Consider the following 24,111-nt stretch of genomic DNA (forward strand, 5'->3'; position numbering starts at 1 on the left):
AAATGTGGTTCAATCTATCAATTTTACCTATTCTGTCAAAATTGTGCTGAAATAGTACTGTTTTCCTTCTTGTAGAAAGATTGTGGTACAATTTGAGTTTGTTAAAAATTTGGATTCAAGTCTTCTTTTTCTGACTTAGAACTAAAAAATGATGAGTAGCAAAGGCTGGATGAAAAAATGGTGCTGTAACTTGGGTTTGGTTAATAATTTCTTCAGATATCTAAATACCTTCTCTTCGTTCATAGTTCTGTGTTTGGAGGGAAGGGGGGAGGATGTGATATCTTGACTTTCTAGTTCTTCAATACTCTTCACAGATATCATCTATCTTATCAGTTTGGCATCATTTAAAGGTTTCAGAGAGTAATCCTCTTTTAATAACATAGACTCCTCAATATTTCTCTGAATTAACTCCAGTTGTCTCATCAATTAATGGTGTTTTGCATTGTGGGGAGGTGACATCATATTCTGGTCTTGTCCAAGTAAGACATTTGCATCAAAATCAAGTTTTTTTGATGAGGTTTCTCTATGTCTTCCTTGTTGTATTAGTATCTTGCTAGTAAGAGTTGGAGAGCAAGCTAAGTGTTATTTGCTAACAGTTATTTTTGAGCACATCTGTTCATATGGGGCTAAAAGCTTGTCTTTGCTGATATCATTTTGGCTTAAAGAATTCAACTTAAATTTTGGCTTGATATTGATTAAGAAATATATTAGGTAGGATCATATTTTATTTTTTATCAGAAAAACTTCAATACAAGTTTCTAAGTTAAAGTACAAAAAAATTTTAGAAAAAAGGAGGAAAACAACTTTAGCAAAAAGTAAAGCTTCAGACTGTCAAGAAGTTGGTCTGTGGTTGTAATGAAGTCATGGTTACTGATTGGTTGATTTTCAGCCAATCACAGTAAAAGTTGCCCCCTTCCACTCACCTTTATAAGTGGGTATATATTATTGGCATTGTCGGTTTTGGTACGTCTGTAGGTACTTCCTACCGAGGCTAAAATAAACATCTCAAGATTTTAACTGTGTTAGCAATGTTTAGAAGCAGTGTAAACTGGAAAATTTAAATGATAGACATAAGCATGTTCAAAATAAGTAATCTTCCAAAATTTAAGTGTATGACTATTGATGACAAAGTAGGAAGTTGATATGTGTTATGGTCAAGTTAAAATTTTGCACATGCTGGAAAATTCTTTAAAATTTTACCAAATTGATATAATTTAATTCACGCTTGATGTACTTTCAAATTTTCTATTTTTAGTGAAGCATTATACAGAATAGATTTTGTTTTTATAAATTATCTGTACAGTGAACAAAAATATTAAGAACCTTCAAGTTTTTCTTTACATATGTTTTCTCAATAATACTAAATACATCATTTATTTTAAAGTATTGTCACAACAAAATGCAAATGGACAATTCTGAGGAGTTAGAAAAAAGCTGAAAAATTTTCTACATTTTTATTTCAGTTTTAACATGGTACAAAAAGCAAGATGTTCCTGGGAAGGCAGTGGAATGTGAAGCCAAAGCCACCTTGATCGTTGTAATGGTGCATGTGTCAGGGTCCCACCGCACTTCCCAACAGCTTATCTTTGTCAGGTTGTTAAAGCAAATTATGAATAAATAAAATCAAGTTAACTAAGTATAATAAAATAATAACAATCCAAGGTCGGTTAGTTTGGGATTATCACCAATTTTATATAAATAAATATTTATACCATAAATATTCCAATAAGTATACACTTTATTTTCCATAGTTATATAATTTCAACATGTATATAATATGATAATCAAACTTACAATTTCAACAATAATAATCCTAAGACAATTAAATAGAGTTTAAAAATAATTTATAATAAAGAATCTAACATTGTTAAATTAAATAGCACCATTACAAACCTAATACAACAATATTTCCCTGCTGATTTATTTTGCTTGGCAAACAATGCAACAAGGTCATTCTATAAATATAACATTTACATTATAATATATTTAATACAACTGATATGGTGTGGTTAGGGACTATTCTAATACAAATGGTGTTTTTTGTTTGTTTGTTTTTTACAATGCACCTGGGGACTAATTTACTTACCTGCTCTTATCCTAAAGTTGATCCTGTATAAGGCCACCACTTGTTACGATACGTAACTCAATTTAGATTACTGAAAATACAATTACTTTTGATTTTTCAACATTGTTAAATGTTGGTTAAAAATTAACTTTACTTCTTATGAAAATAACACTTTTGTAATCTCTGGCCATAATTCTGTGTGTGGTCAGTCTATAAAAATAGTTTGATTCTATTCTAAGCTGCGACATTGTGTAAGACACTGTCAGTACGCATCGGTCCGATAAGGCAATGCTCACTGTATGCAGTTAACCTACGTGACAGATAAAGCGTTAGTAAGCATATGTAACTGTATATCTGTATCCATTAAAATAATTTGAACCTAATCCAGTGTTACAGTCTAGTATAAGAATAACTGATTAACAAGTTAACCTCGTGTAACATTCTATATTATATCTACGATAACTTTATCTACAGATTTGTTGCTAGCTCCTACGTAGGTATGGTGTAACATCAAACATACGTTAATACACAGCACATAAGCAGGAAGACACAAGCGTATATACACTAATTTATTATACTCTATACACGGTTTCTATAGTAAATTGCAGTTGTGGAATAAACGACAGGTGACGGTCTATTCCAGGAGTGCAAATGTTGAAGAGCCTAAGCCTACAAGGGACGATATTACTTACCTACCTGTATTGCACCTTATCATCTAGGATTCGGTCTCTAGGGCCACCGAATCGATCTTGCATAAGGCATGTTAATTGAGAGTAAAATCTCTAGAAGAAAAAGAGAGCGCATTTATCACGGCACAATCATGGCAACAATCAAATCACAGAGTACAATACTTTTTATACTTTAGCCGATCGAGGAAAATTTTGTTCGGGGACCTCTTTGGAAGAATCCAGATGGTGGTGGCCATTTGGGAATCTGAGGTCCGAAGTGCCTTGCAGCTGAAGAAATGAATTGTGCAGTTTGTTTGTTGATTGCTCTAGGATGCGTGTGCGAAGTTCGTTTACATCAGTTTCTGCTTGGCGCATTCTGGGCAGATAATATCCTCCGCATCAGTGATAAAGCCTCGGCCCACCAGAGACGTCTTGCAGGACGCACACATAAAACAATCGTTGTGCCAATGGCGATCCTCGAAAGAGATGAAACGGGTGCCACCAATTCCTGAAAATTAAGGATTGTTTTTACAATATGGTTAAAATGAGTAGAATTGTGTTGTATCATCAACACAACAAGTGTGATACAACATCATCTGTGTTGTCATCATGTGTTGTGTTGTATAATCTCTGTATTTTATGGGAGTGCAGTACTTTGTAGACAAGGATCTTACATCACAACTCTATAAGGGAATAATAAAGGACATCCATGAAGTTTTTCTGCAAAAACTTTACAAACATTTTCAGACTATAGATTGTATTGCTATAAATAACAATTTGTAGAGAGCGGGTGCCTGGAAAACTTTGTTCTCGAGTCACCCTCCTTATCACATGTGCTTTAATGTTAACTTTTAATAAATTTAATATCATTGATGGTTTATTTAAATACACGTAATGTAAATAAAGAAATAAATATGAATTGCAGCATTTAACTAGACACATGGATGCTAACTTCACATAAGGTTAAAGGTGTTTACCATTGAACCTATTCAATTAACCTATTAATGAATTACAACAGCAAGTACATTATTTTTACTTTCATATGGCAGCATTGTGGCGTTTTTTTATCCTTTACTATGTCACCATCTCTATATTTTAATTTGATTTATTCAGAGAGTTAAAATCCCGAATTTTAAGTTAATTATGTTAATTTAACACACAAATTATTCTTATATATTGTTGAAACTGCATTTTGCAGGGAGGGTATATTCATTTTGATTGTGAATTTGAATTACTAGATATTATATCAAAGTAAAAAATTATGCACAGATATTAGTCTTACTAAGATAATGCCACTGTGTAATAATAGGAAAATCAATATTTAGAATGCTATATATAGGTGCAACTATAAGCCTATTGTACTTTTTAAATCAAAATACAATATCAGGTTCAACCAGCTTGGCACTAGATGAAGCCAAGACTACCCCTCAATTTTGCCCTTACATACTAATTTTTCTATGTTATCTTGGCAGGATGTGACCTATTTCTCATTATCCTGAACGTCTTGTAAGGGTGCTTTCAAGTGCAAAGGATTGCTGACCTCATCATTACAAGTGCTGTGGCTAGTGCTCTGGTGGCAGCATTCTACCCTTAAGAATGTCCTATTTATTTAAAATATAGCCACAAGAAAAGTGCCAATTTTTTACAGTGGCCATGAAGAGTGTACGTTTTCTCTTAGAGGATCTGAAGCCCAGATAGGGAAACTGACAGAGGTAGGTCATCTCAGCTTATCTTTATTGTTAAGTGATGATGGTACTTTGGATATGTCCAAGATATTAAATATATTTTTACCAGACTTCCTGATTGCAAGGATGGTAGATACTACAAGGGAGAGCCCTTGTGTGACTATCTATGGTAAGCAGTGATCAAAAGTAGGGCAAGAATGGTTGTATTCAAAAGGTTCATCTGGAAAAAAGTTTCAGTGTGCCATTATGTACATTTCTCTGCTTTATATAATGTAGTCACAGTCAAAGTAATCATAGAAATCGGCTCAATCATACCAATGGAGTAGCTGTATGTTCATGCAGAGAATGGAGAACTAAAAGCTCTGTTTTCCTACAATTTCAGTTCTACAACTGTTGTGATTGTATTTTTAAGGTTGCCAGCTGAGAAAATTCAATCATGAGCTGTCAATGAGTGGGCAAATGAAGTCATCATTATTTATAAGTCCAGAACCTTTATGTGAGATTAGTACAAGCCTTGCGTGTCATATTATTAATGACTGGGTTTGAGACAATAGTCACCAGTTGTGGGTCTTTATATGAGAAAGCTCGTACTTCATTTCTTTTCAGTGTAGGTTGTGCCAAATATCCTGCCACTTGCTAACTGTAAAACAGGTAACAAGGGATTGAGACCATTCCTGAAGAAGCATTTAAATAGAATGGAGATCTTTGTTGGTAACCTTTTTTTTAGGTTTTGAGGAATGCTGAGTATATGCTATGTGAATATTTAACTGGAGAGGGAGAGGATAATAATTATATGATTCTGTAGGAAAGTTATTTCTGCAGGAAACGCTCGTAGGTAAATTACAACTTTCCATGGGACCTATACAACTTAGGCCTATAGAAATCTTTCAATAGTAGAAAACAAAAAAATCATCACAACTGGAAGGATTTGCACTTTTTGAACAGAATAGAAAATATTGTTGCTTTAGAAGTCATGCAAGATCTTTTAGGATTAAGTGCAGCAGAGGTTTCCTTAGCTTGTTTTGTAGAAAAAATGATGCAATGTATACCTGTGATGGGTTTGGAGCAAGCAGTGCATCTCTTAGAGAATAGCTCTCCAAAGCACTCGGCGCAGTAAGGTTTGTCGTCACGCGAAGTGAAGCGCACTCCGGCCAGTGTAGTACTGCAGTTGGTGCAAGAAAAGCACTCACGATGCCATGGCTCATTCTTGTAAGTTACGCCACCGCTTGTGATGATCTACAGAATCATGTTACAATATTACTATGAGAATTTTGGTGCCATTGCGTCTTAAGACATATGAAAATATGTATATTATATTTGCTTTCTATATTAGTAATAAGCCTGTCATTTTTTTGGTTCAACAACACTGAGAGTTGCCAGAAAACCACATAGATGTACTGTATATATGTACAAACTTAATATTAACTCAATGTTAGAAATACATGTAAAGCAAGATTATAAATGTGTAAATTTACACTCAAGTTCAATTGGAAATAGAATAATTGTCAGGTCAGTCCACTTTCCATGAAAATGGTGTAAAATAGTTTTACCCCCTTTAGAAGAGGACAAATAATTTGTTACAAAGAATTAAAAAATATTGGCACAGCTATCTTTTCAGGTGATTTATTTCACTTTGTATAGTACATCAAACCATATCTTGTTTGGACCTGTTTTATACCACGAAGGCACCTATGTACTATGTTTTATTAAACTTTGAGTGTAATTTCTCAACTTTTAACCTATTAAACTTATCTTTAAACAGTAACGTTTATTTAATGGTAATTACCAGGGAAAATTTTAATTTTATTTGTTAATTCAATTAAATAGTTGTCTGTATAATTTTTCACCCAATGTTCTATATAATAAAATATTTTTATTTCCTTGAATTTAAATATTAATGTTGTAGGTATAATACACTTCAAATATATTCTGATCATGGTAGATTTCAAGTTCCAAGAGAGATTCAGTTGAAGAATGAATAATTTTTCCATTTGTGGTATATAAAGACTTCTCAGTGAACAAGAAATATTCCACTCATGTTCCAACCTAGTATTTCTAAGCCAAGAAGAAGAAGTATAAACTTCCAATTTGTTAAATATAAGCCTGCTCTTCCTTTCCTACCATCCTATCCAATCTCATGGAGCATTTTACCTCAGAACATCGATTTACTTCCTATTTTCTTTAAACAAAATTCATTGTTACAAATTTTTTATATGTTATATGATTACATTACATGCCATCCTGACCTTGAACTAATCAGAGTATTATTCTAAACTAATAACAATTATTGCTAAAGCATTAACTAAACAACATAATCGAGTCTAATATATAACATAATATAAAAGTTTGATGAAATCTCTCAGACATTGCCTGTGTGTTTATTATACTTAAATAAACATTGTTTTGGTGACTAAACCAAACTCATAAAACAAAACCAAAATTTAATAAGACAAAGAAGACTTACTTAAGAAGTATAGTTATGGCAACAATAACTCTTGCTCATATAGTTTCTCCTTTTAATTAACAAATTAGTTATATAAACCTTTTAAAGGCTCACTGGTTTAACTCTTACTCCAGCTCACTCTTACCGGCAATCACTTAGGGTTGTTTTAAACCAGACTACCAGCTTTTGGACAATCTGATGCTGTTTTCTTTGTCGAAGTTCTTCTTGATTAGTTCTAAGAGCCTCAATTTCTCTTAAATTTCTAAGCGGGTGTGCACTGTTGGCGCTGCCACACAAGTTTAAGGCCTGTTCACAGTGAGGTCGAAGTATGTCAAGATTTTAAATGTGTTGGCAAGATGATATTCACGACAACGGTCAGGTAAGACTAAGAACTCAGATTTTGTACCTTGTTGCACTTGACACAGCGAGTGGCAAACTTCTCCTCGTAGCAAGTGGCGCAGTAGATCTCCTGCTCACGAGGGATGAAGCTCTTCGTGCCGATGGGAGTTTTGCAGACACAGCAAGCGAAGCACGGCTCGTGCCACTGTCGGGTCTTGTATTCCATCTTCTTGGTGCCTGCACACGGAAAACAGGATATTGATAATTTTCATGTGATTAGATTGTGAAACAGTACAATGATCCAGGCCTGTCTGCGACAAGTTGAATGTAAACTATTCCGAGCTCCGATAGTAGGGGACAAGGTTGACAATTTCACGAAAACAGAGACCGCCATAATCTGTCCAGTTATAACCTGTATACGATAAAAATGATACAGCACAGAGGCTTTAGCTTTCCCAGTACTGTCTTTTCAGTTTTTGTTACTACTTGTTTTACTTTGTACATTGAGAAACGAACTGTAAAGATCGTTTACTTATGATTAACTTACAATTATTCATTATTGTTTATACTCATAAATGTACAGTGATTAACAAATTATAGATTCAAATGTACCTTAATATTATTTTATTTATGCCCACGGTTTATGTTAGGAGGTTTATGTTATCTTCTTTACCTCGTTATGTCGCTATACACAGTATAAGAAATTGGACTTAAACAGGTTAAATGCTTACTAATCCAAGCGTGAGAAGTGGTGAAAGAATAAAATCTATCACAAAAACCTGTTTTTACTTCAATAATATTTAAAAACAAATTAATTACAATCTGTACATTTATAATACCATACATAATAATAAAGTGTTACAAGTCAGCAGACATTGAATATATTTATATTTTAATGGGTTTGAATATTATGATGAAAGAACGAAAAAGTGGTGATTATTTCGTCATTAGGTAGTGTGAGGGATAGTGCATTTTCCGAGAATTCAAAAAAATATTTTATTTGGAAAACAATTCGGAATTTTTTTGTAGTACAATGGTTTTATTTCTTTTTCGTTCAACATGTAAAAATTAAAATGACATCGTAATAATATTTATTATAAAAGAAAGATGATACCTTGATTGTGTAGCCTACATGTCGATATAAGCGAGATAGCAGTGTGATGAAGTCAGAGCCTAGGATAGCTGAGACAGATTCCAACCAGACCTGATGTCATCAGCATAAACACAACTACTTTACAAGTTATACTTCAGGAAACACGAAGAGTGCACGCGCCGCCAATTACTATAACTAGGTCGAATTGAGGGTGTAAAACTGGATTGAGGTGGGAAGAGGTTACTTAGGTTTACATTACCACCATTTCTTCACTCTCGTAGATTTTACGTAGGCTCTTTTTCGACGTGTTGGTATTTCTAGAGAAAATATTGAATTGTTACTGAATAATTTTTAAAAAGATGGCGTTTTTGAAGTTTTAAAATGAAATTAACTGTATAGTTAGACCAATTACACATTTTAAACTAATCCTAAAATGTTTATCCATATCGTAACACCTCTGCAACTATATTTGTATGAACACACACACACACACACACACACACACACACACACACACACATTTATATATATATATATATTACGATGTTTATACATTGACACCTAAAATCAGTAAACTGTGAAATTATAACGTTTGTGTAATTAGCACCAGTAAGTAGAGCTCAGAGCTAGCTACAGACACGGGGTAAGATTATATCATTTCCGAGTCGTCTACAGACGTGCGGATATCCTCCAACGTCCGACAGTAAGCTGTTATACAGAGCCAACAATCCGGTATCAGGAGGAAGTAGAACTCAGAACTAGCCACAGATACGGGATAAGGTTATATCATCTCAGAGTCGTCTACAGACGTGCGGATATCCTCCAGCGTCCGGCAGTAAGCTGTTATACAGAGCCAACAATCCGGTATCAGGAGGAAGTAGAACTCAGAACTAGCCACATATACGGGATAAGGTGGATAACTAGCCACATATCATCTATCATCTCTAAGACATCTACAGATATTTGGATAATCTCCAATGTCCGGCACATTGTAAGTTGATTGATACACAGATGCTGCAATCCGGTATCAGGAGGAAGTAGAGCTCAGAACTAACCACATATACGGGATAAGGTGATATCATCTATCATCTCTAAGACGTCTACAGATATTTGGATAATCTCCAATGTCCGGCACATTGTAAGCTGACACACAGATGCTGCAATCCGGTATCAGGAGCAAGTAGAGCTCAGAGCTAGCCACAGACACGGTATAAGGTTACATCGCCTCTGAGTCACTAATCTGCCATTAACGTATTTGGTATTGCGGTTTATACCCACCATAACTGTATGCAAACAAGCTGGGTCGACTAATCAAGGTGCATATCAACTTGCTAAGAGGATTAAAACGTGGCCAATGTAAGGAACTTACAACTAAATTTACATATTTTCGACAGAGATCCGTTTGAACTAAGTTTTTGCTATAGAATTGTGTAGCGAATTGAAACTGTACGTTTAAATACAGTTATCCGTGTGTTTAATCTGGGAATAATGTTACAGGATCTAAGAATGCAGTTTAAGTACAAAAATGAACATGTTTTGTATTATTAAAAATTGAAATCGTCAATTACAACAATGAACATAACCAATAAAGAACAACCTGTTTCTAATAATTAAAGTATATTTATTAACGTTTCATTTTGATTTTTGTCGTTATGTCGGTCTTCTGTGAACTTCTGCATCAAAGCTTAAAACCATTTTGAACTCACAGAATATATTTTTCTTCAAACGTCACAAATTGTACAAATAATAATTTCCCAGAACTAGAGTTCTTTTTAATTAAACTGTTTATGAATCATGATTTTCATAAGCACAAAATACAAAGACAATAAACAAAATAGCGCAATAGAATACAAGCATACATTTTCTTCCGTTACGTACATAATGCTACTGTAATTTTCTGTTTACTCTAATTTGTAAACACTGTAGCTATACATGTTAAACATCCAAACTCCCAAAAATATTTACGACTTTGATTCAAACGTAATGTCAATTCCCATTTGCACTAAAACAATTTTTATGTTAAAATCGAAACAACATACCTTATTACATATCTTACCTTATTAGGTAGTATTGTAACAGAAAAGAGCTTCTTAATAATAAGTTTAAGTAAGCTGTAACCAAACATAGTCCTAATCGAATGATTACATCACAAAGCAGAAGCGTATTCTATGTATTACAGTTATGATGTAGCGATAACTTCTATAATGTACTAGTAATAAAAATTGGGGCAGGCGAGCTAACATGAAGTGCTCGACATCGATTAAACCCATATTGCCGGAACCGCATCGACTGCTTTCGCCCTCAACCAGGTCACAAACTGGGCCGGTGATAATGGGCACGTAGTTTAGTCTTAGATGCTCCTTAAAATGTAAGGCGCCGATACTAATGGAGCCTCGGTGACATTTTAATGGCTAATTGCCTGACCTACCCTAACGAGCTCCAAACGAAACATGATTAACGATAATGTTAAAGCGCTAACATCACATTCTTACTTGTATATTATACCAGCTTCTATTCGGCTTTTTATACATTTAAAAATTTACTGAGGCATAATTAATAATTGATTCATCCTACTAAAAACTTAAAACGATTTATTGTCCCTTTTAATGGAAAGACGAACGATGGAGTGTTAAAGGAACCTTACCTAAATTTCCACAGATTATTATACCGAGAGTAACAAATTGAACTAGTGGGACATTTGTTAAAAGAATCCAAAATGTTGAACAACATTTCTACCAAGAGTGTTTAAGACAAGCTCATATAGCGGAGAATATAAAGTTTTATTCACCATCTTGGCACTCGTATTGAACCCAAACATTCTAAAGAGAACCCGAAGTCAGTCGTTGCACCACGATCTTGCTATAGTACACGCCCGAGTGTCGCAAGTGTCGCAAGAAAGTGGACGTATTGTCAGACAACTGCTGTTGTGAAACGAGACCACTAACGAGCCAAATGATCCCACAATATCAGTAAAGAACTCTTACGTAGCGGGACAATAGCAAGTATCGTGTCCAATGTCACTAAGCTGGACCTACAGCACTGTTGTTGGCCTACAACTAGAGGACAGTCTACAAATAAATTTTAAAATAAAGATAAATTAAATACAATTTTTATGGCACTACAACCCCAAATTATTGATCTTGCTGCTTGTTCTATGTGGCAAATTATGTTCCTAGTGGTAAATTTAAATAGAAATAAGACCGGATCTAAGCCACTTGTGGGCGGCCCCAAACTTCGAAACCACTCTCATACACTTCGCTCTCGGAATGAGGTAATTTTCCCGAAATAAAGAATCGAAAGCCAATTTAGCAAATTGTTGCGGAGGAGGGCAAGTGTGGGAAGGTGCAGACAAATTGGAGTGATAAGGGGTGTGGAGCAAGCGGTGGCGTGTCCGTTATCACCGACCGTAGTACACCGGTCCGCGGCTGGCACAGGGAAGCACCGTTTCCACTTGATTTCGTCATGTGACTTTGACCTTCAACATCTTGTCCAACGTCGGAATTGGATTAAAACTGAGGTGAATGCTCAGAGAAAGTCTCTTAAAGAAATACATGATAAGTTATTGTGATACAACTTCAAAGGAATATATACGAGTATGCGAGTGTATTATAATAATAACAATGCGTAAAATGTATATTGTAGAAGAAAACATTACACAATATAGCTTTGCAAAAGAGTTCCGAACGGGCGTGTTTAAATAACTAGGTTACTTGTAAGAAAAAAAGGTATCTTCAAACAATGTATGTACATATTCAAAAACACTCAAACACAGAAATATATTAATGTTGTTAAGATTTTCGATATAATGTACTATTTAAGTCTGAAAGTATGACTATTATGTCGTGGGCTGTGAAGTTGTAGATATAATAAACACCTGTTGCCAAGGTAGGTTATTATACTTGACTGCTTTGTGTGGTCGTAGTTGTTCCTGCCTCTGATGGTATAATCGTGTACCTAGATTCCGAGTTAGGGCACTTTTAGACATCCAACGGAATGTTGTTTGCTGGATGTAGACGACCCGCCGCTAACCTAATTCTATAATAAAACATTATATGCAGGATGACCAGAATATAACACCTTGTCAATGTGTTTAGCGTTCGAAATAGAATATACACCTGAATTAAAACTTCAAAAAGACGCCAAAACTTGATCGTGGAGGAAATAGTGGCAAAGATAGACATATTTCATTCATAGTATACGCTTTACAAATGTTTCAACAAAACAATATTATTTTTAGTGTATCCAATAGAAAAATGTTTTATATGTAGAAATCGATTAAAGATAAAAATCTTCAATTTTGCCCCAAAACGCTTACTTCTTTCAACCTTACTCCAGTAATGTATTAAAAGAGGAAATTCCAGTTTGAACAATTTTGAATTTGAATTCTGCGCTCATCCAGAATTATGAAATGTTCTATAACCCAAAGCTCTACCATTCCTAAGAATCTTTGCCACGCCAAAATGTAGGCTCCATTGAGCTACAGATATTCCTGTTTGTTTAATGTTTATGACCATTTTCACAAAGAAGAAATCAAGTTATTTCACAAAACACCAGGCAATTTGGTATATTTAGCATGGAATTGATCCTCAATGAATCAGAAATTAGTTCAGAAAGAAATGTTACATTCTTATTGGAGGTATCAGAAAGTTCAACCCTTTATCAAATTCTAAGCAACGGCTTTAAGGCATGTACTAGAATAAGCATCAGTTGGTGTCAGGGTCAGCATGCGGTAGAGTTCGACGTAATGAGATACTTGTCCTACCTGTACCTACTATACCGGTAGTCGCCAGTCGGTGGTCTACAACCCGTCTATATCTCTCGAGACAAGTCCAGTATCTCAGGCTTCTACAGTATTGTGTGCTGAACTACCTGCACATATGTACACCTGTCTGCACCTACTATACCGGTAGTCGCCAGTCGGTGGTCTACAACCCGTCTATATCTCTTGAGACAATTACAGTATCTCAGGCTTCTACAGTATTGTGTGCTGAACTACCTGCACATATGTACACCTGTCTGCACCTACTATGCTGGTGGTCAACAACACGAAATCTGAAAATCTACAGTGGTTATTGATAAACAACTTGCTCACAAACAGAATACTATGTGAATTACATACTCGTATATTGGTTGCGAATATTCTGTGGAAATCACACATCGTAAAACGATATTGAAAAGTGTAAATGTAACCTTAAAATTCGTTTTTATAACTTTATACAACCAGGTTTAGCAATAATAACGTTTTAAATGAATTACTAATAAATGGAATTTCTAATTGCCAAACAACTTTCATAGGACAGAAAAAGGTGGATTTTTCTGTATAAGGTATGCAGCCTGTGCACGAAAAGAAATTTAGAAGAACTAGAGATAGACGTCTTCCGACTTTCCATACTGTGATGTGACAAAAATATATTTAACATAAGTTGAAACAAATTTAGAAGAATATTTCTTTATGTCCTATATCGACTTTCCTATACCGCATAGAAGGAAAATTTACGTAGTTTGCACTTAAAGGGTACCTTGTTTAATATATGGTTTGGTCCATTTCTTCCAGAATTAATACATTTTACTCTATGATTTTGTGTTTAACTTAAGTTATGTCAAATTCATTACTTAGGCTTTGTGTTTAGTAAAGTAAATAAGCTACTCTCTATCATAAAATTCTTCCTGTTTAAAATCATATCATATTTAGAGGTAACAATGTCTACTTTAAAATATTGGAGAAGCGCTCCATGAAAGCCAAGCTGCAATATAAATCTTACAGTATGTCTACGAAAAGACGCGACAGAACGAAAACACAATTTGCATTCAAGTGAAAGAGAACTCAGCAGTCGGACTTACATTTGTAAGTCAAAGTGAAGACTCCATGAATCAAGTGGTTGGAGGAAGCAGGGTGAGTCAAGCCTGACAAAGTAGAAGTCTCGGTGGATAAATGGAGATGCAAATTGACCTCGAAGAAGAATGGCCATGTTGGTAAAGGTGGGATTTGACATGTGAGGACTGGATGTCAGAGCGGTTTTAACACGCACGCACTCACACGCACGCACGCACGCACACACACACACGCACACACACACACACACACACACACAACACTTTTTGTAACGTCATCTGAGGAAAACCCGGTTCTCATCGATTATACTGCACTCTGCAAGGTAATCCCTGCCACATCGTGAAGCAGTCACATGGCACCATGAAAGCTATTAATTAATTTAAAAGATCTTCATGTATATTTCATACAATTCACTAGTTTTGCATCATCATTTCTTTAATTTATGATTTCTACTTTATAAAAATCTACTTTCAGCTACTCGTACTATTAAATTGTATTATTGACGTTCGAAAATTTGAAAGTGTAACAGAATTATATATATATATACATATATATATATATATATATATATATATATATATATATATATATGAAACCATAGTTAATTTTTACAACATCGACAAAAACACGGTGTTTCAAAAACTAGCGTCTGCATTTTTCTTCAGGTACAAAATTCGAGACTTTTGCATCCAATTACGCAAGCAAAGCGGTAAACAATTTAAACATAAAGAAGCCAAATTCAAAGGCGTTGTACATGTAAACCATTTAAATACACCTGAAATCGAGCATCAAGTTAGGAGAAACACAAACCAAACATCACAATACGTCACAGATGTACCGCTTGAATACATTATGATGCAAATACCACAACAGGTGATTAGCGGTTGAATAGGAATTTAACTTTGCGGAACGCCACTCGTCATCATGACAGTCAAGTTCATCTTGCATGTGTGTGAACTGTTGCTTAAATTTAGGATTAGGTCGCCTGAAGAAGAGGGTAAATATCAACAGTTCGAAACGTCGCCTTTCTGTTGTTATATTACTTAATGATGGCAAATGTCCTGTTATCCTACACATACTATTGCAGTCTAGAAATTACGTTTGTTACTTCCAGACTCTAACATGGTTCCTGATAGCCGAGTGTTAAGCAGACCTAGGTTAAAATCCCGGAACTATTTTCACACGCAAGAAATAATTACTGAGCCTAACATATAGTAATGTGATTAACCTTTTTTGGGTTAGACTTTCAGATCATCACTATGAAAAAGACCTTCAAAAGATGCTTTTAACTATAGTATAAAGAGTAAGGATAAGGATTAGACAGTTACAGTATCCGAGAGGATCCGAATGACGTGTTTACAGAAGAAGGTCGTTGCTCCTACACGTATCGATTGTCGTGATCTGGAAAGAGGTCAAGGTATGAAAAGTACTAGAGTTCATGGATTGGAGGTTTCAGTTTGCTAAACAACGACGTATGTTTGATTTTTGCTTGGGGGTTTGGACAAATATAACAGCAATTTATAATGGTTTTTATATTTATAAGAATATTAAAACCATTTTGAAATATGATCTGATTATAGATTAATTCTCAACAAGGCAATTACGCTTTTGTGGTGGTATAAGCATAAGTAATAGTCTATTACTAAATAAGAAGATCGACGGGTCAATAAGAATACAAATACAACAAAGACTGGTAATGTGTTTCGGTCAAAGAAGCGTATTTTACTATTCGATGTAAATCGACAAAGGAAACTATTGAACTTTTCATAACAAAATAATAACTCATCACATTTTTGTATATCGAGATCAAGAAATGTATTTTGTTGCATAAACGATGATATTCATCCTTGTGATGGAATATAAACACAATACAAAAATAAAGATGACTCGTTTTCATTAATAATAAACTGATGTAACGTTTTAAAATATCGGATACACTATCTGCACCCTTATCGTATGTCGTGACACGTGAGTTTCCGGCCTGGGAGATTACGGAACTTCCACATTCGCCCTCCATTACCCAAAATACAGTAAACAGTAACTTAACAGTGCCGAGTTTTGACTTTTTTATTTTTTCATACACAAACCGATGGCATAGTCCAGACTTGATTCACCACTAATGCATATAACATTTTTCATTAATTTCCACTAACTAATGTTTCAACATTCCTAGACGATCTAGTTATGGCATACACAAACCGATGGCATAGTCCAGACTTGATTCACCACTAATGCATATAACATTTTTCATTAATTTCCACGAACTAATGTCTCAACATTCCTAGACGAATCTAGTTATGGCATACACACAACCGATGGCATAGTCCCAGACTTGATTCACCACTAATGGCATATAACATTTTTTTTAATTAATTTCCACTAACTAATGTTTCAACATTCAACTAAGACGATCTAGTTATGGCATACACAAACCGATGGCATAGTCCAGACTTGATTCACCACTAATGCATATAACATCTTTTTCATTAATTTCCACTAACTAATGTTTCAACATTCCAAGACGATCTAGTTATGGCATACACAAACCGATGGCATAGTCCAGACTTGATTCACCACTAATGCATATAACATTTTTCATTAATTTCCACTAACTAATGTTTCAACATTCCCTAGACGATCTAGTTATGGCATACACAAACCGATGGCATAGTCCAGACTTGATTCACCCACTAATGCATATAACATTTTTCATTAATTTCCACTAATGTTTCAACATTCCTAGACGATCTAGTTATGCATACACAAACCGATGGCATAGTCCAGACTTGATTCACCACTAATGCATATAACATTTTTCAATTAATTTTCCACAACTAATGTTTCAAAATTCCTAAGCGATCTAGTTATGGCATACACAAACCGATGGCATAGTCCAGACTTGATTCACCACTAATGCATATAACATTTTTCATTAATTTCCACTAACTAATGTTTCAACAATTCCTAGACGATCTAGTTATGGCATACACAAACCGATGGCATAGTCCAACTTGATTCACCACTAATGCATATAACATTTTTCATTAAATTTCCACTAACTAATGTTTCAACATTCCTAGACGATCTAGTTATGGCATACACAAACCGATGGCATAGTCCAGACTTGATTCACCACTAATGCATATAACATTTTTCATTAATTTCCACTAACTTATGTTTCAAAAATTCCTAGACGATCTAGTTATGCATACACAAACCAATGGCATAGCCCAGACTTGATTCACCACTAATGCATATAACATTTTTCATTAATTTCCACGAACTAATGTTTCAAAATTCCTAGACGATCTAGTTATGGCATACATAAACCAATGGCATAGCCCCAGACTTGAATTCACCACTAATGCATATAACATTTTTCATTAATTTCCACGAACTAATGTTTCAAAATTCCTAGACGATCTAGTTATGGCATACACAAACCAATGGCATAGCCCAGACTTGATTCACCACTAATGCATATAACATTTTTCATTAATTTTCCACGAACTAATGTTTTCAACATTCCTAGACGATTCTAGTTATGGCATACACAAACCGATGGCATAGTCCAGACTTGATTCACCACTAATGCATATAACATTTTTCATTAATTTCCACTAACTTATGTTTCAAAATTCCTAGACGATCTAGTTATGGCATACACAAACCAATGGCATAGCCCAGACTTGATTCACCACTAATGCATATAACATTTTTCATTAATTTCCACGAACTAATGTTTTCAAAATTCCTAGACGATCTAGTTATGGCATACATAAACCAATGGCATAGCCCAGACTTGATTCACCACTAATGCATATAACATTTTTCATTAATTTCCACGAACTAATGTTTTCAACATTCCTAGGACGATCTAGTTTATTGGCATACACAAACCGATGGCATAGCCCAGACTTGATTCACCACTAATGCATATAACATTTTTCATTAATTTCCACGAACTAATGTATTTCAACATTCCTAGACGATCTAGTTATGGCATACACAAACCGATGGCATAGTCCAGACTTGATTCACCACAAATGCATATAACATTTTTTCATTAATTTCCACGAACTAATGTTTTCAACATTCCTACGCGGATCTAGTTATGGCATACACAAACCGATGGCATAGTCCCAGACTTGATTCACCACTAATGCATATAACATTTTTCATTAATTTCCACGAACTAATGTTTCAAAATTCCTACGCGATCTAGTTATGGCATAAACACAAACCGATGGCATAGTCCAGACTTGATTCACCACTAATGCATATAACATTTTTCATTAATTTCAACGAACTAATGTTTCAAAATTCCTAGACGATCTAGTTATGGCATACACAAACCGATGGCATAGTCCAGACTTGATTCACCACTAATGCATATAACAATTTTTCATTAATTTTCCACGAACTAATGTTTCAAAATTCCTAAGCGATCTAGTTATGCATACACAAACCGATGGCATAGTCCAGACTTGATTCACCACTAATGCATATAACATTTTTCATTAATTTCCACGAACTAATGTTTTCAAAATTCCTACGCGATCTAGTTATGGCATACACAAACCGATGGCATAGTCCAGACTTGATTCACCACTAATGCATATAACATTTTTCATTAATTTCCACGAACTAATGTTTCAAAATTCCTACGCGATCTAGTTATGGCATACACAAACCGATGGCATAGTCCAGACTTGATTCACCACTAATGCATATAACATTTTTCATTAATTTCCACGAACTAATGTTTCAAAATTCCTACGCGATCTAGTTATGGCATACACAAACCGATGGCATAGTCCAGACTTGATTCACCACTAATGCATATAACATTTTTTCATTAATTTCCACGAACTAATGTTTCAAAATTCCTACGCGATCTAGTTATGGCATACACAAACCGATGGCATAGTCCAGACTTGATTCACCACTAATGCATATAACATTTTTCATTAATTTCCACGAACTAATGTTTCAAAATTCCTAGACGATCTAGTTATGGCATACACAAACCGATGGCATAGTCCAGACTTGATTCACCACTAATGCATATAACATTTTTCATTAATTTCCACGAACTAATGTTTCAAAATTCCTAGACGATCTAGTTATGGCCAAATTAGTTTGAACTTCGAGGCTCCGAATGGGCGCATTTTCTGAGATTACTTGTGAAACAAATAGACTTTGTCGTGTGCACTCAAAACGGTAGTGTTGTTTTTAACAGTAATTTGTAAGATTGTTCATTGTCAGATGTTACAAATTAGATCCAGTTGCAAGTAGAACAACCAAGCACAGCATTTCTTAATTTAGAGCATTTGTTGTTACATACATAATTTATACGATTTATTTTTTCTTTATTAGATCAAATCGGCCGCAGTGAGTGATATGACCTCAGTAATCAGCTGACACCACAGTCAACATCGCGGTGATGACGTCATATGTACAATATGCTTTGGTTGAGCTGAGCTCACACATTTCCTGTAAATATTTGTTTGATGACCTTCTTCGGTCAGCTAAAGTACTCGTATTTTCTTTCATCATGTCATCAGTTAATTTGGACATATTGCATGCAATATCAAACTAAAAAAGATTCCCGAGCAACTCCACGTGATTCAGGTGATCCGCAAGGTCTCGCATTAGTAAACTTATATTGGAGGCATATTACAACAGTACTATACGTTTAATTCGTATAGAAGATAAACTCTTACAATAGCTTCCAAAATGGACCTGTCCAGAGAAATATCACTGGAAACAAAACACAACCATATTTACGAGCAATTTTAGATACATAGAGAATATAATAAATGTTAAATTTTAAATGTTCCATTATTTTATGTTTACTACTTGTTTTAATGATTTAAATAATACAAGAGCATGGTTTATACATTTGATTCTAAGATTAAAATTTGAAAAATTTTAATTGCCCTTTAAAAAGATAAAATGATTTAAAGGAAGTCTCGAGATTGGAAATTGTAGCTTTATATCAATACAAATTACATTAAAAATAATCCAATTTTAAAATAAAAAGAAATTTGTCCAGCCTTGAAGCAGTGAGCAATTATAAATTAATTGTTTGTATCCCGTAGTACTTTAAAAACATTGTGTGCGGGTTTAAAAAAAAATTTAGTACTCAAAAGAATGTGTATGGACAACAACCAGAACAAATTTGCAATTCATTCATATACGACCCTATAATACCAAGAAGTTAGTTTAAATAACCGACAAAATGTTGTGTACCAGACCCAGAGTATATAACAAAGTTATTGTTGCAACAAAAATATTAGTCATTAAAAAATATTCTAAACAATTAGTCTCTCTTTGAGATTTCGCGTACAACTCAAAATGTAATTGAAAATTTTAATTGCTACAAATAATTAACAAAATCTTCATTAAATGTGATTTTTACCTTTTTACACAGTACATAGTAGTCTGTGATAGTTTTAGTATAGTATCTAGGTTATTACAGGTCTGATGCTTTGTGTAACTTCTATATAAATTACGTTACTATTCATTCAACTAAATTTTAATAGGATGTACCTGTTTAAATGTGTTAACCTATTACGAAACACTGTCATTACTGATGTAACAATTCATGTAGTAGGTAGAGGGAGTTTGGATTGAGCTATCAGATACTCCAGAGCTTGGAATGTGGCACGAGATGTATCAGGGAAATATGCGCAGATGGAAGTCAAGGGCTGCTACAGTTGTTGCCATATCAGGACTGACAAAGTTTCCTGGCAGTGGGCCACGCTTCAATATGACTGGAGCCGGTGTGTGGGCTCTCTCTGGAGTCTCCAGTTTTCCAGTTCCAATTATAGCTCTCCAGCCACAGCAGTTACCCCAGTTGTTCGTGCCAGCTGGACCCGTCCACTCTCTTTACCTATCGTTGCTACTTCTACGGCTTAACGTGAAAAATTAAGAAACAGAATCCAAGCGAATTATGTTATACAATCCAGTAAACAATATCCATGATTAAATAAATCAGTGCATAATGTATCGGGCGTCAATTTTACGCGTGTATTTAAGGTGGTACAATCGAATTTGTGTTTGGAAAATATTTGTTTTGTTAAAGTCATAGCTATTTAAGATAACTTCACTAATAGAGAAACCGTAGAGAATATTGTTTGGATCACTTCCTCGTGAAATTACAGGAATGTAAAGTAGACAATTTTGGCCATTTACTAATCAGACCTAAATAAAAATGATTCAAGATAAAATGTTAAATTTTGTACAGTATGTATATGGTATATAAATATATTTTTAAGAGTAATTATTCTTTATTTATAGAAAAAGTTGTTCTGTTAATAAGCATGTAATTTTCTTCAATTAGATGTACTTAAAAACACAGCTTCTTAATGTTTATAATAAATGAATAAATACATGTAACTTCCTGAAGCTATATCTAAATTACGAAAATAAAAAAAAAAAATTTATCTTGAGCCGTTTATGTTTGGGCCTAATTACAAAGTGGCTTGAGTTATCTACTTTAAATATAATTTCACGAGGAGTAACCAAGCTTGTCGTCTACTGTTTCTCTATTCAGGAAAGTTATCTTAAAAGATACGAATTCAACATAAAGTTTTTCTTAACCCAAAATTGATTGCATCACAAGTAAGGGCATAGTAGGTTTCATTTTTGTTGTAGGTTATGATTTTAGCATTTTTCCTTAATCTCTGCAAATACTTTAAAACATTGACTATTTGGTTGACAGCTTGTACATCATGAGATTTTTCCTATAACGGAGAACAATATTTTCCTCTGGAGAACGGTGGCGTTAGAAAAGGACGTATCCTGCCTCTGGTTTTTTTAGGGGATAAGGCCTAGACTAAACAAAGAAACACGCAATTCGGTTTAAGCATGCTAACATTAAAACACACTATTGTTATATCAGTATTTTACGATTTTAATGAACAAACATAATTATATCAAACATCTTAAAGAAGGATGGGATGAGTATACAATAATTTAAAACCTACACAAATTTATTAGAGCTGATTCATAAATAGATTGTGTTTGGTTTATCTGGACAACAGAACAACAGGATAATGCTCTAGGCTAAAGCAACAGACAACACCAACAGAGAGTGCCGCCATATCAGCTACTTACTACATTGTGGAGGGGGGGAGGGGAGTTGAGTATAAACTTCGATTTCCTGCTGAAACCAGTAAACATCAAGTTTATTTATGGGAAACTCGGTCGTAGAAGGATGGCAATTCTCTCTCTACAACCGCACTCCATTCTGGTTCACATCGATCCTCAGACCAGAACGGTGCGTTTTGTCACAGTAGGTTGTTTTAGTTTAAATTTAGTACTAAAATTACAATTAGTACCAGTAAAGTAGTACACTGGCCATTTTAATACCCGAACTATATACGCAATAACTGATTTGTGCTCCTAATCACTCGGAATAAAGCTCCTTGAGAAGAATAGAGGAATTATTTTACGTTTCTTGACACTAAAAGGAAAATGACAATCAATACACCCGGCTCAGGGAGACACAGCGGTCATTGGGGATCATCCGAATCGACTTAAGAAGGGAGATCAAAAGCAGGCTATTTCCTAAAGCATCGTGCACTGATTGGTTCTTGAACATTTTACCGCTTCTATACTCTCCTTTGCAGTAAATTCCCAGTGGGAAAATGAGGCAATTCCGTCATTTTTCAGAAAAATCCTAGCCCAGGATGATGAAATATGCAGGGATAACCACTAGAACACGTCTTTTTACAATCAACTCTGTATACATGTGCGCGTGCACATTGTAAAAACTTCACACAGGCCTTCCACTTAAAATTGTCTCTAATGGGTAAAAGTTCGTACCATTCGTAATATGACAACAAAATGTTCGAATCATCCAAGATTGACTGTGTATCTTTTTAAAATGTAAATTTAGTATCGAAAAAGCTGTTTGCACTCCTGTAAATCGCTGTTGGTTCTAGGTGGTGGCGTAGAAAGCACGTTAGCCCTAATATAATTGTGCGTGGTAGACAGACCTACTCACCTTCACTGCGGCTCTATTCTGAGTGATCTAGCGTGCTCTCTATCTGATTCTGCGCCATCAACGCGTTAACTGTATTTATTTTGTACTAGTAATTCGTGCGTATTACAATTCATTGGAAACAGCAAGTTGTATTATTATTCATAAGTAAGTAACCTCCCCCCCTACCCCCCCCCCCCGACTTCTAAACATTTATGATTTACGAACGGTATTTTTCCGAAACGCACTCAAATATTGAAGCATTTAAATAAGTAACCCTGAGGAGGCAGGCTAATCGAAATATAACGAGCAGTGCACGACCCATACCGGCACCAGCCGTCAAGGCCTCATTATATATTCACCACGGGCGACACTGGGCCGAGAGTCGCCTAATATGGTGCTTGTCTCTGTTAATGTAGTGAGCTCTATTAGCATCGTGTGGACAATTAACAGCATGTCCTATCTCTTCTCATTTCATTAAGAAGGCGTTTAATGGCTCGGCTTGCCATCAATTTACATTTATTAATGACTTACTTCCAGCTTTGCAATTCAATGTACTAGAGGAATTATAATTGTATGTTTACAAGGAACTGAGAGGAATGTATCAATGGCAATTTGTGTTTTTTATAATTTATAAAATGTACACTAACATTTTTTGTAAGATGTGTTATAAGCAACCTTCGTTTACTCGTGGTGTTACGTAACATCTGATCAACGTTAACAGAAGCTGTAGAATAGTAATAACGACTCGAATCGACTTGAGTCATGTTCAAATCCACATTGGGCGAGGGATTAAACCGTCTTTCCCATCAGTGACGTAATGATATTGGTGTGGTAATAAAGAACGTTACGAAACGTGTCTAACAAATGATATGGAAACTTAGAGCCATAAGCTTAACTACTATCAGTTATATAGATTTACAACTTGATCATTGTTAAGGTAATTATTTATGGGGATTATTAACGATACTTTAATTTTTGGAATACGAAACG

The 24,111-nt window shown here is 34.7% G+C and overlaps 1 protein-coding gene across 5 annotated transcripts in view; it reads right to left on the minus strand.

The window, feature by feature from the left end:
- Positions 1-1,440: 1,440 nt before the first annotated feature.
- Positions 1,441-24,111, minus strand: part of LOC124357168 (four and a half LIM domains protein 2) — a 492,077-nt gene continuing 469,406 nt past the window's right edge. For all 5 annotated transcript variants that reach the window (XM_046808680.1, XM_046808678.1, XM_046808679.1 and 2 more), the window contains 3 exons: positions 7,268-7,437; positions 5,468-5,654; positions 1,441-3,241 (listed from right to left, as the gene is read on the minus strand). In XM_046808680.1, coding sequence (XP_046664636.1) covers positions 3,084-3,241; positions 5,468-5,654; positions 7,268-7,437 — 515 coding nt within the window. In that variant the 3' untranslated portion in view covers positions 1,441-3,083. The remainder of the gene's footprint in view (positions 3,242-5,467; positions 5,655-7,267; positions 7,438-24,111) is intronic.

The sequence above is a fragment of the Homalodisca vitripennis genome, chromosome 3, assembly GCF_021130785.1.
Source record: "Homalodisca vitripennis isolate AUS2020 chromosome 3, UT_GWSS_2.1, whole genome shotgun sequence".
Classification (NCBI taxonomy): Eukaryota; Metazoa; Arthropoda; class Insecta; order Hemiptera; family Cicadellidae; genus Homalodisca; species Homalodisca vitripennis.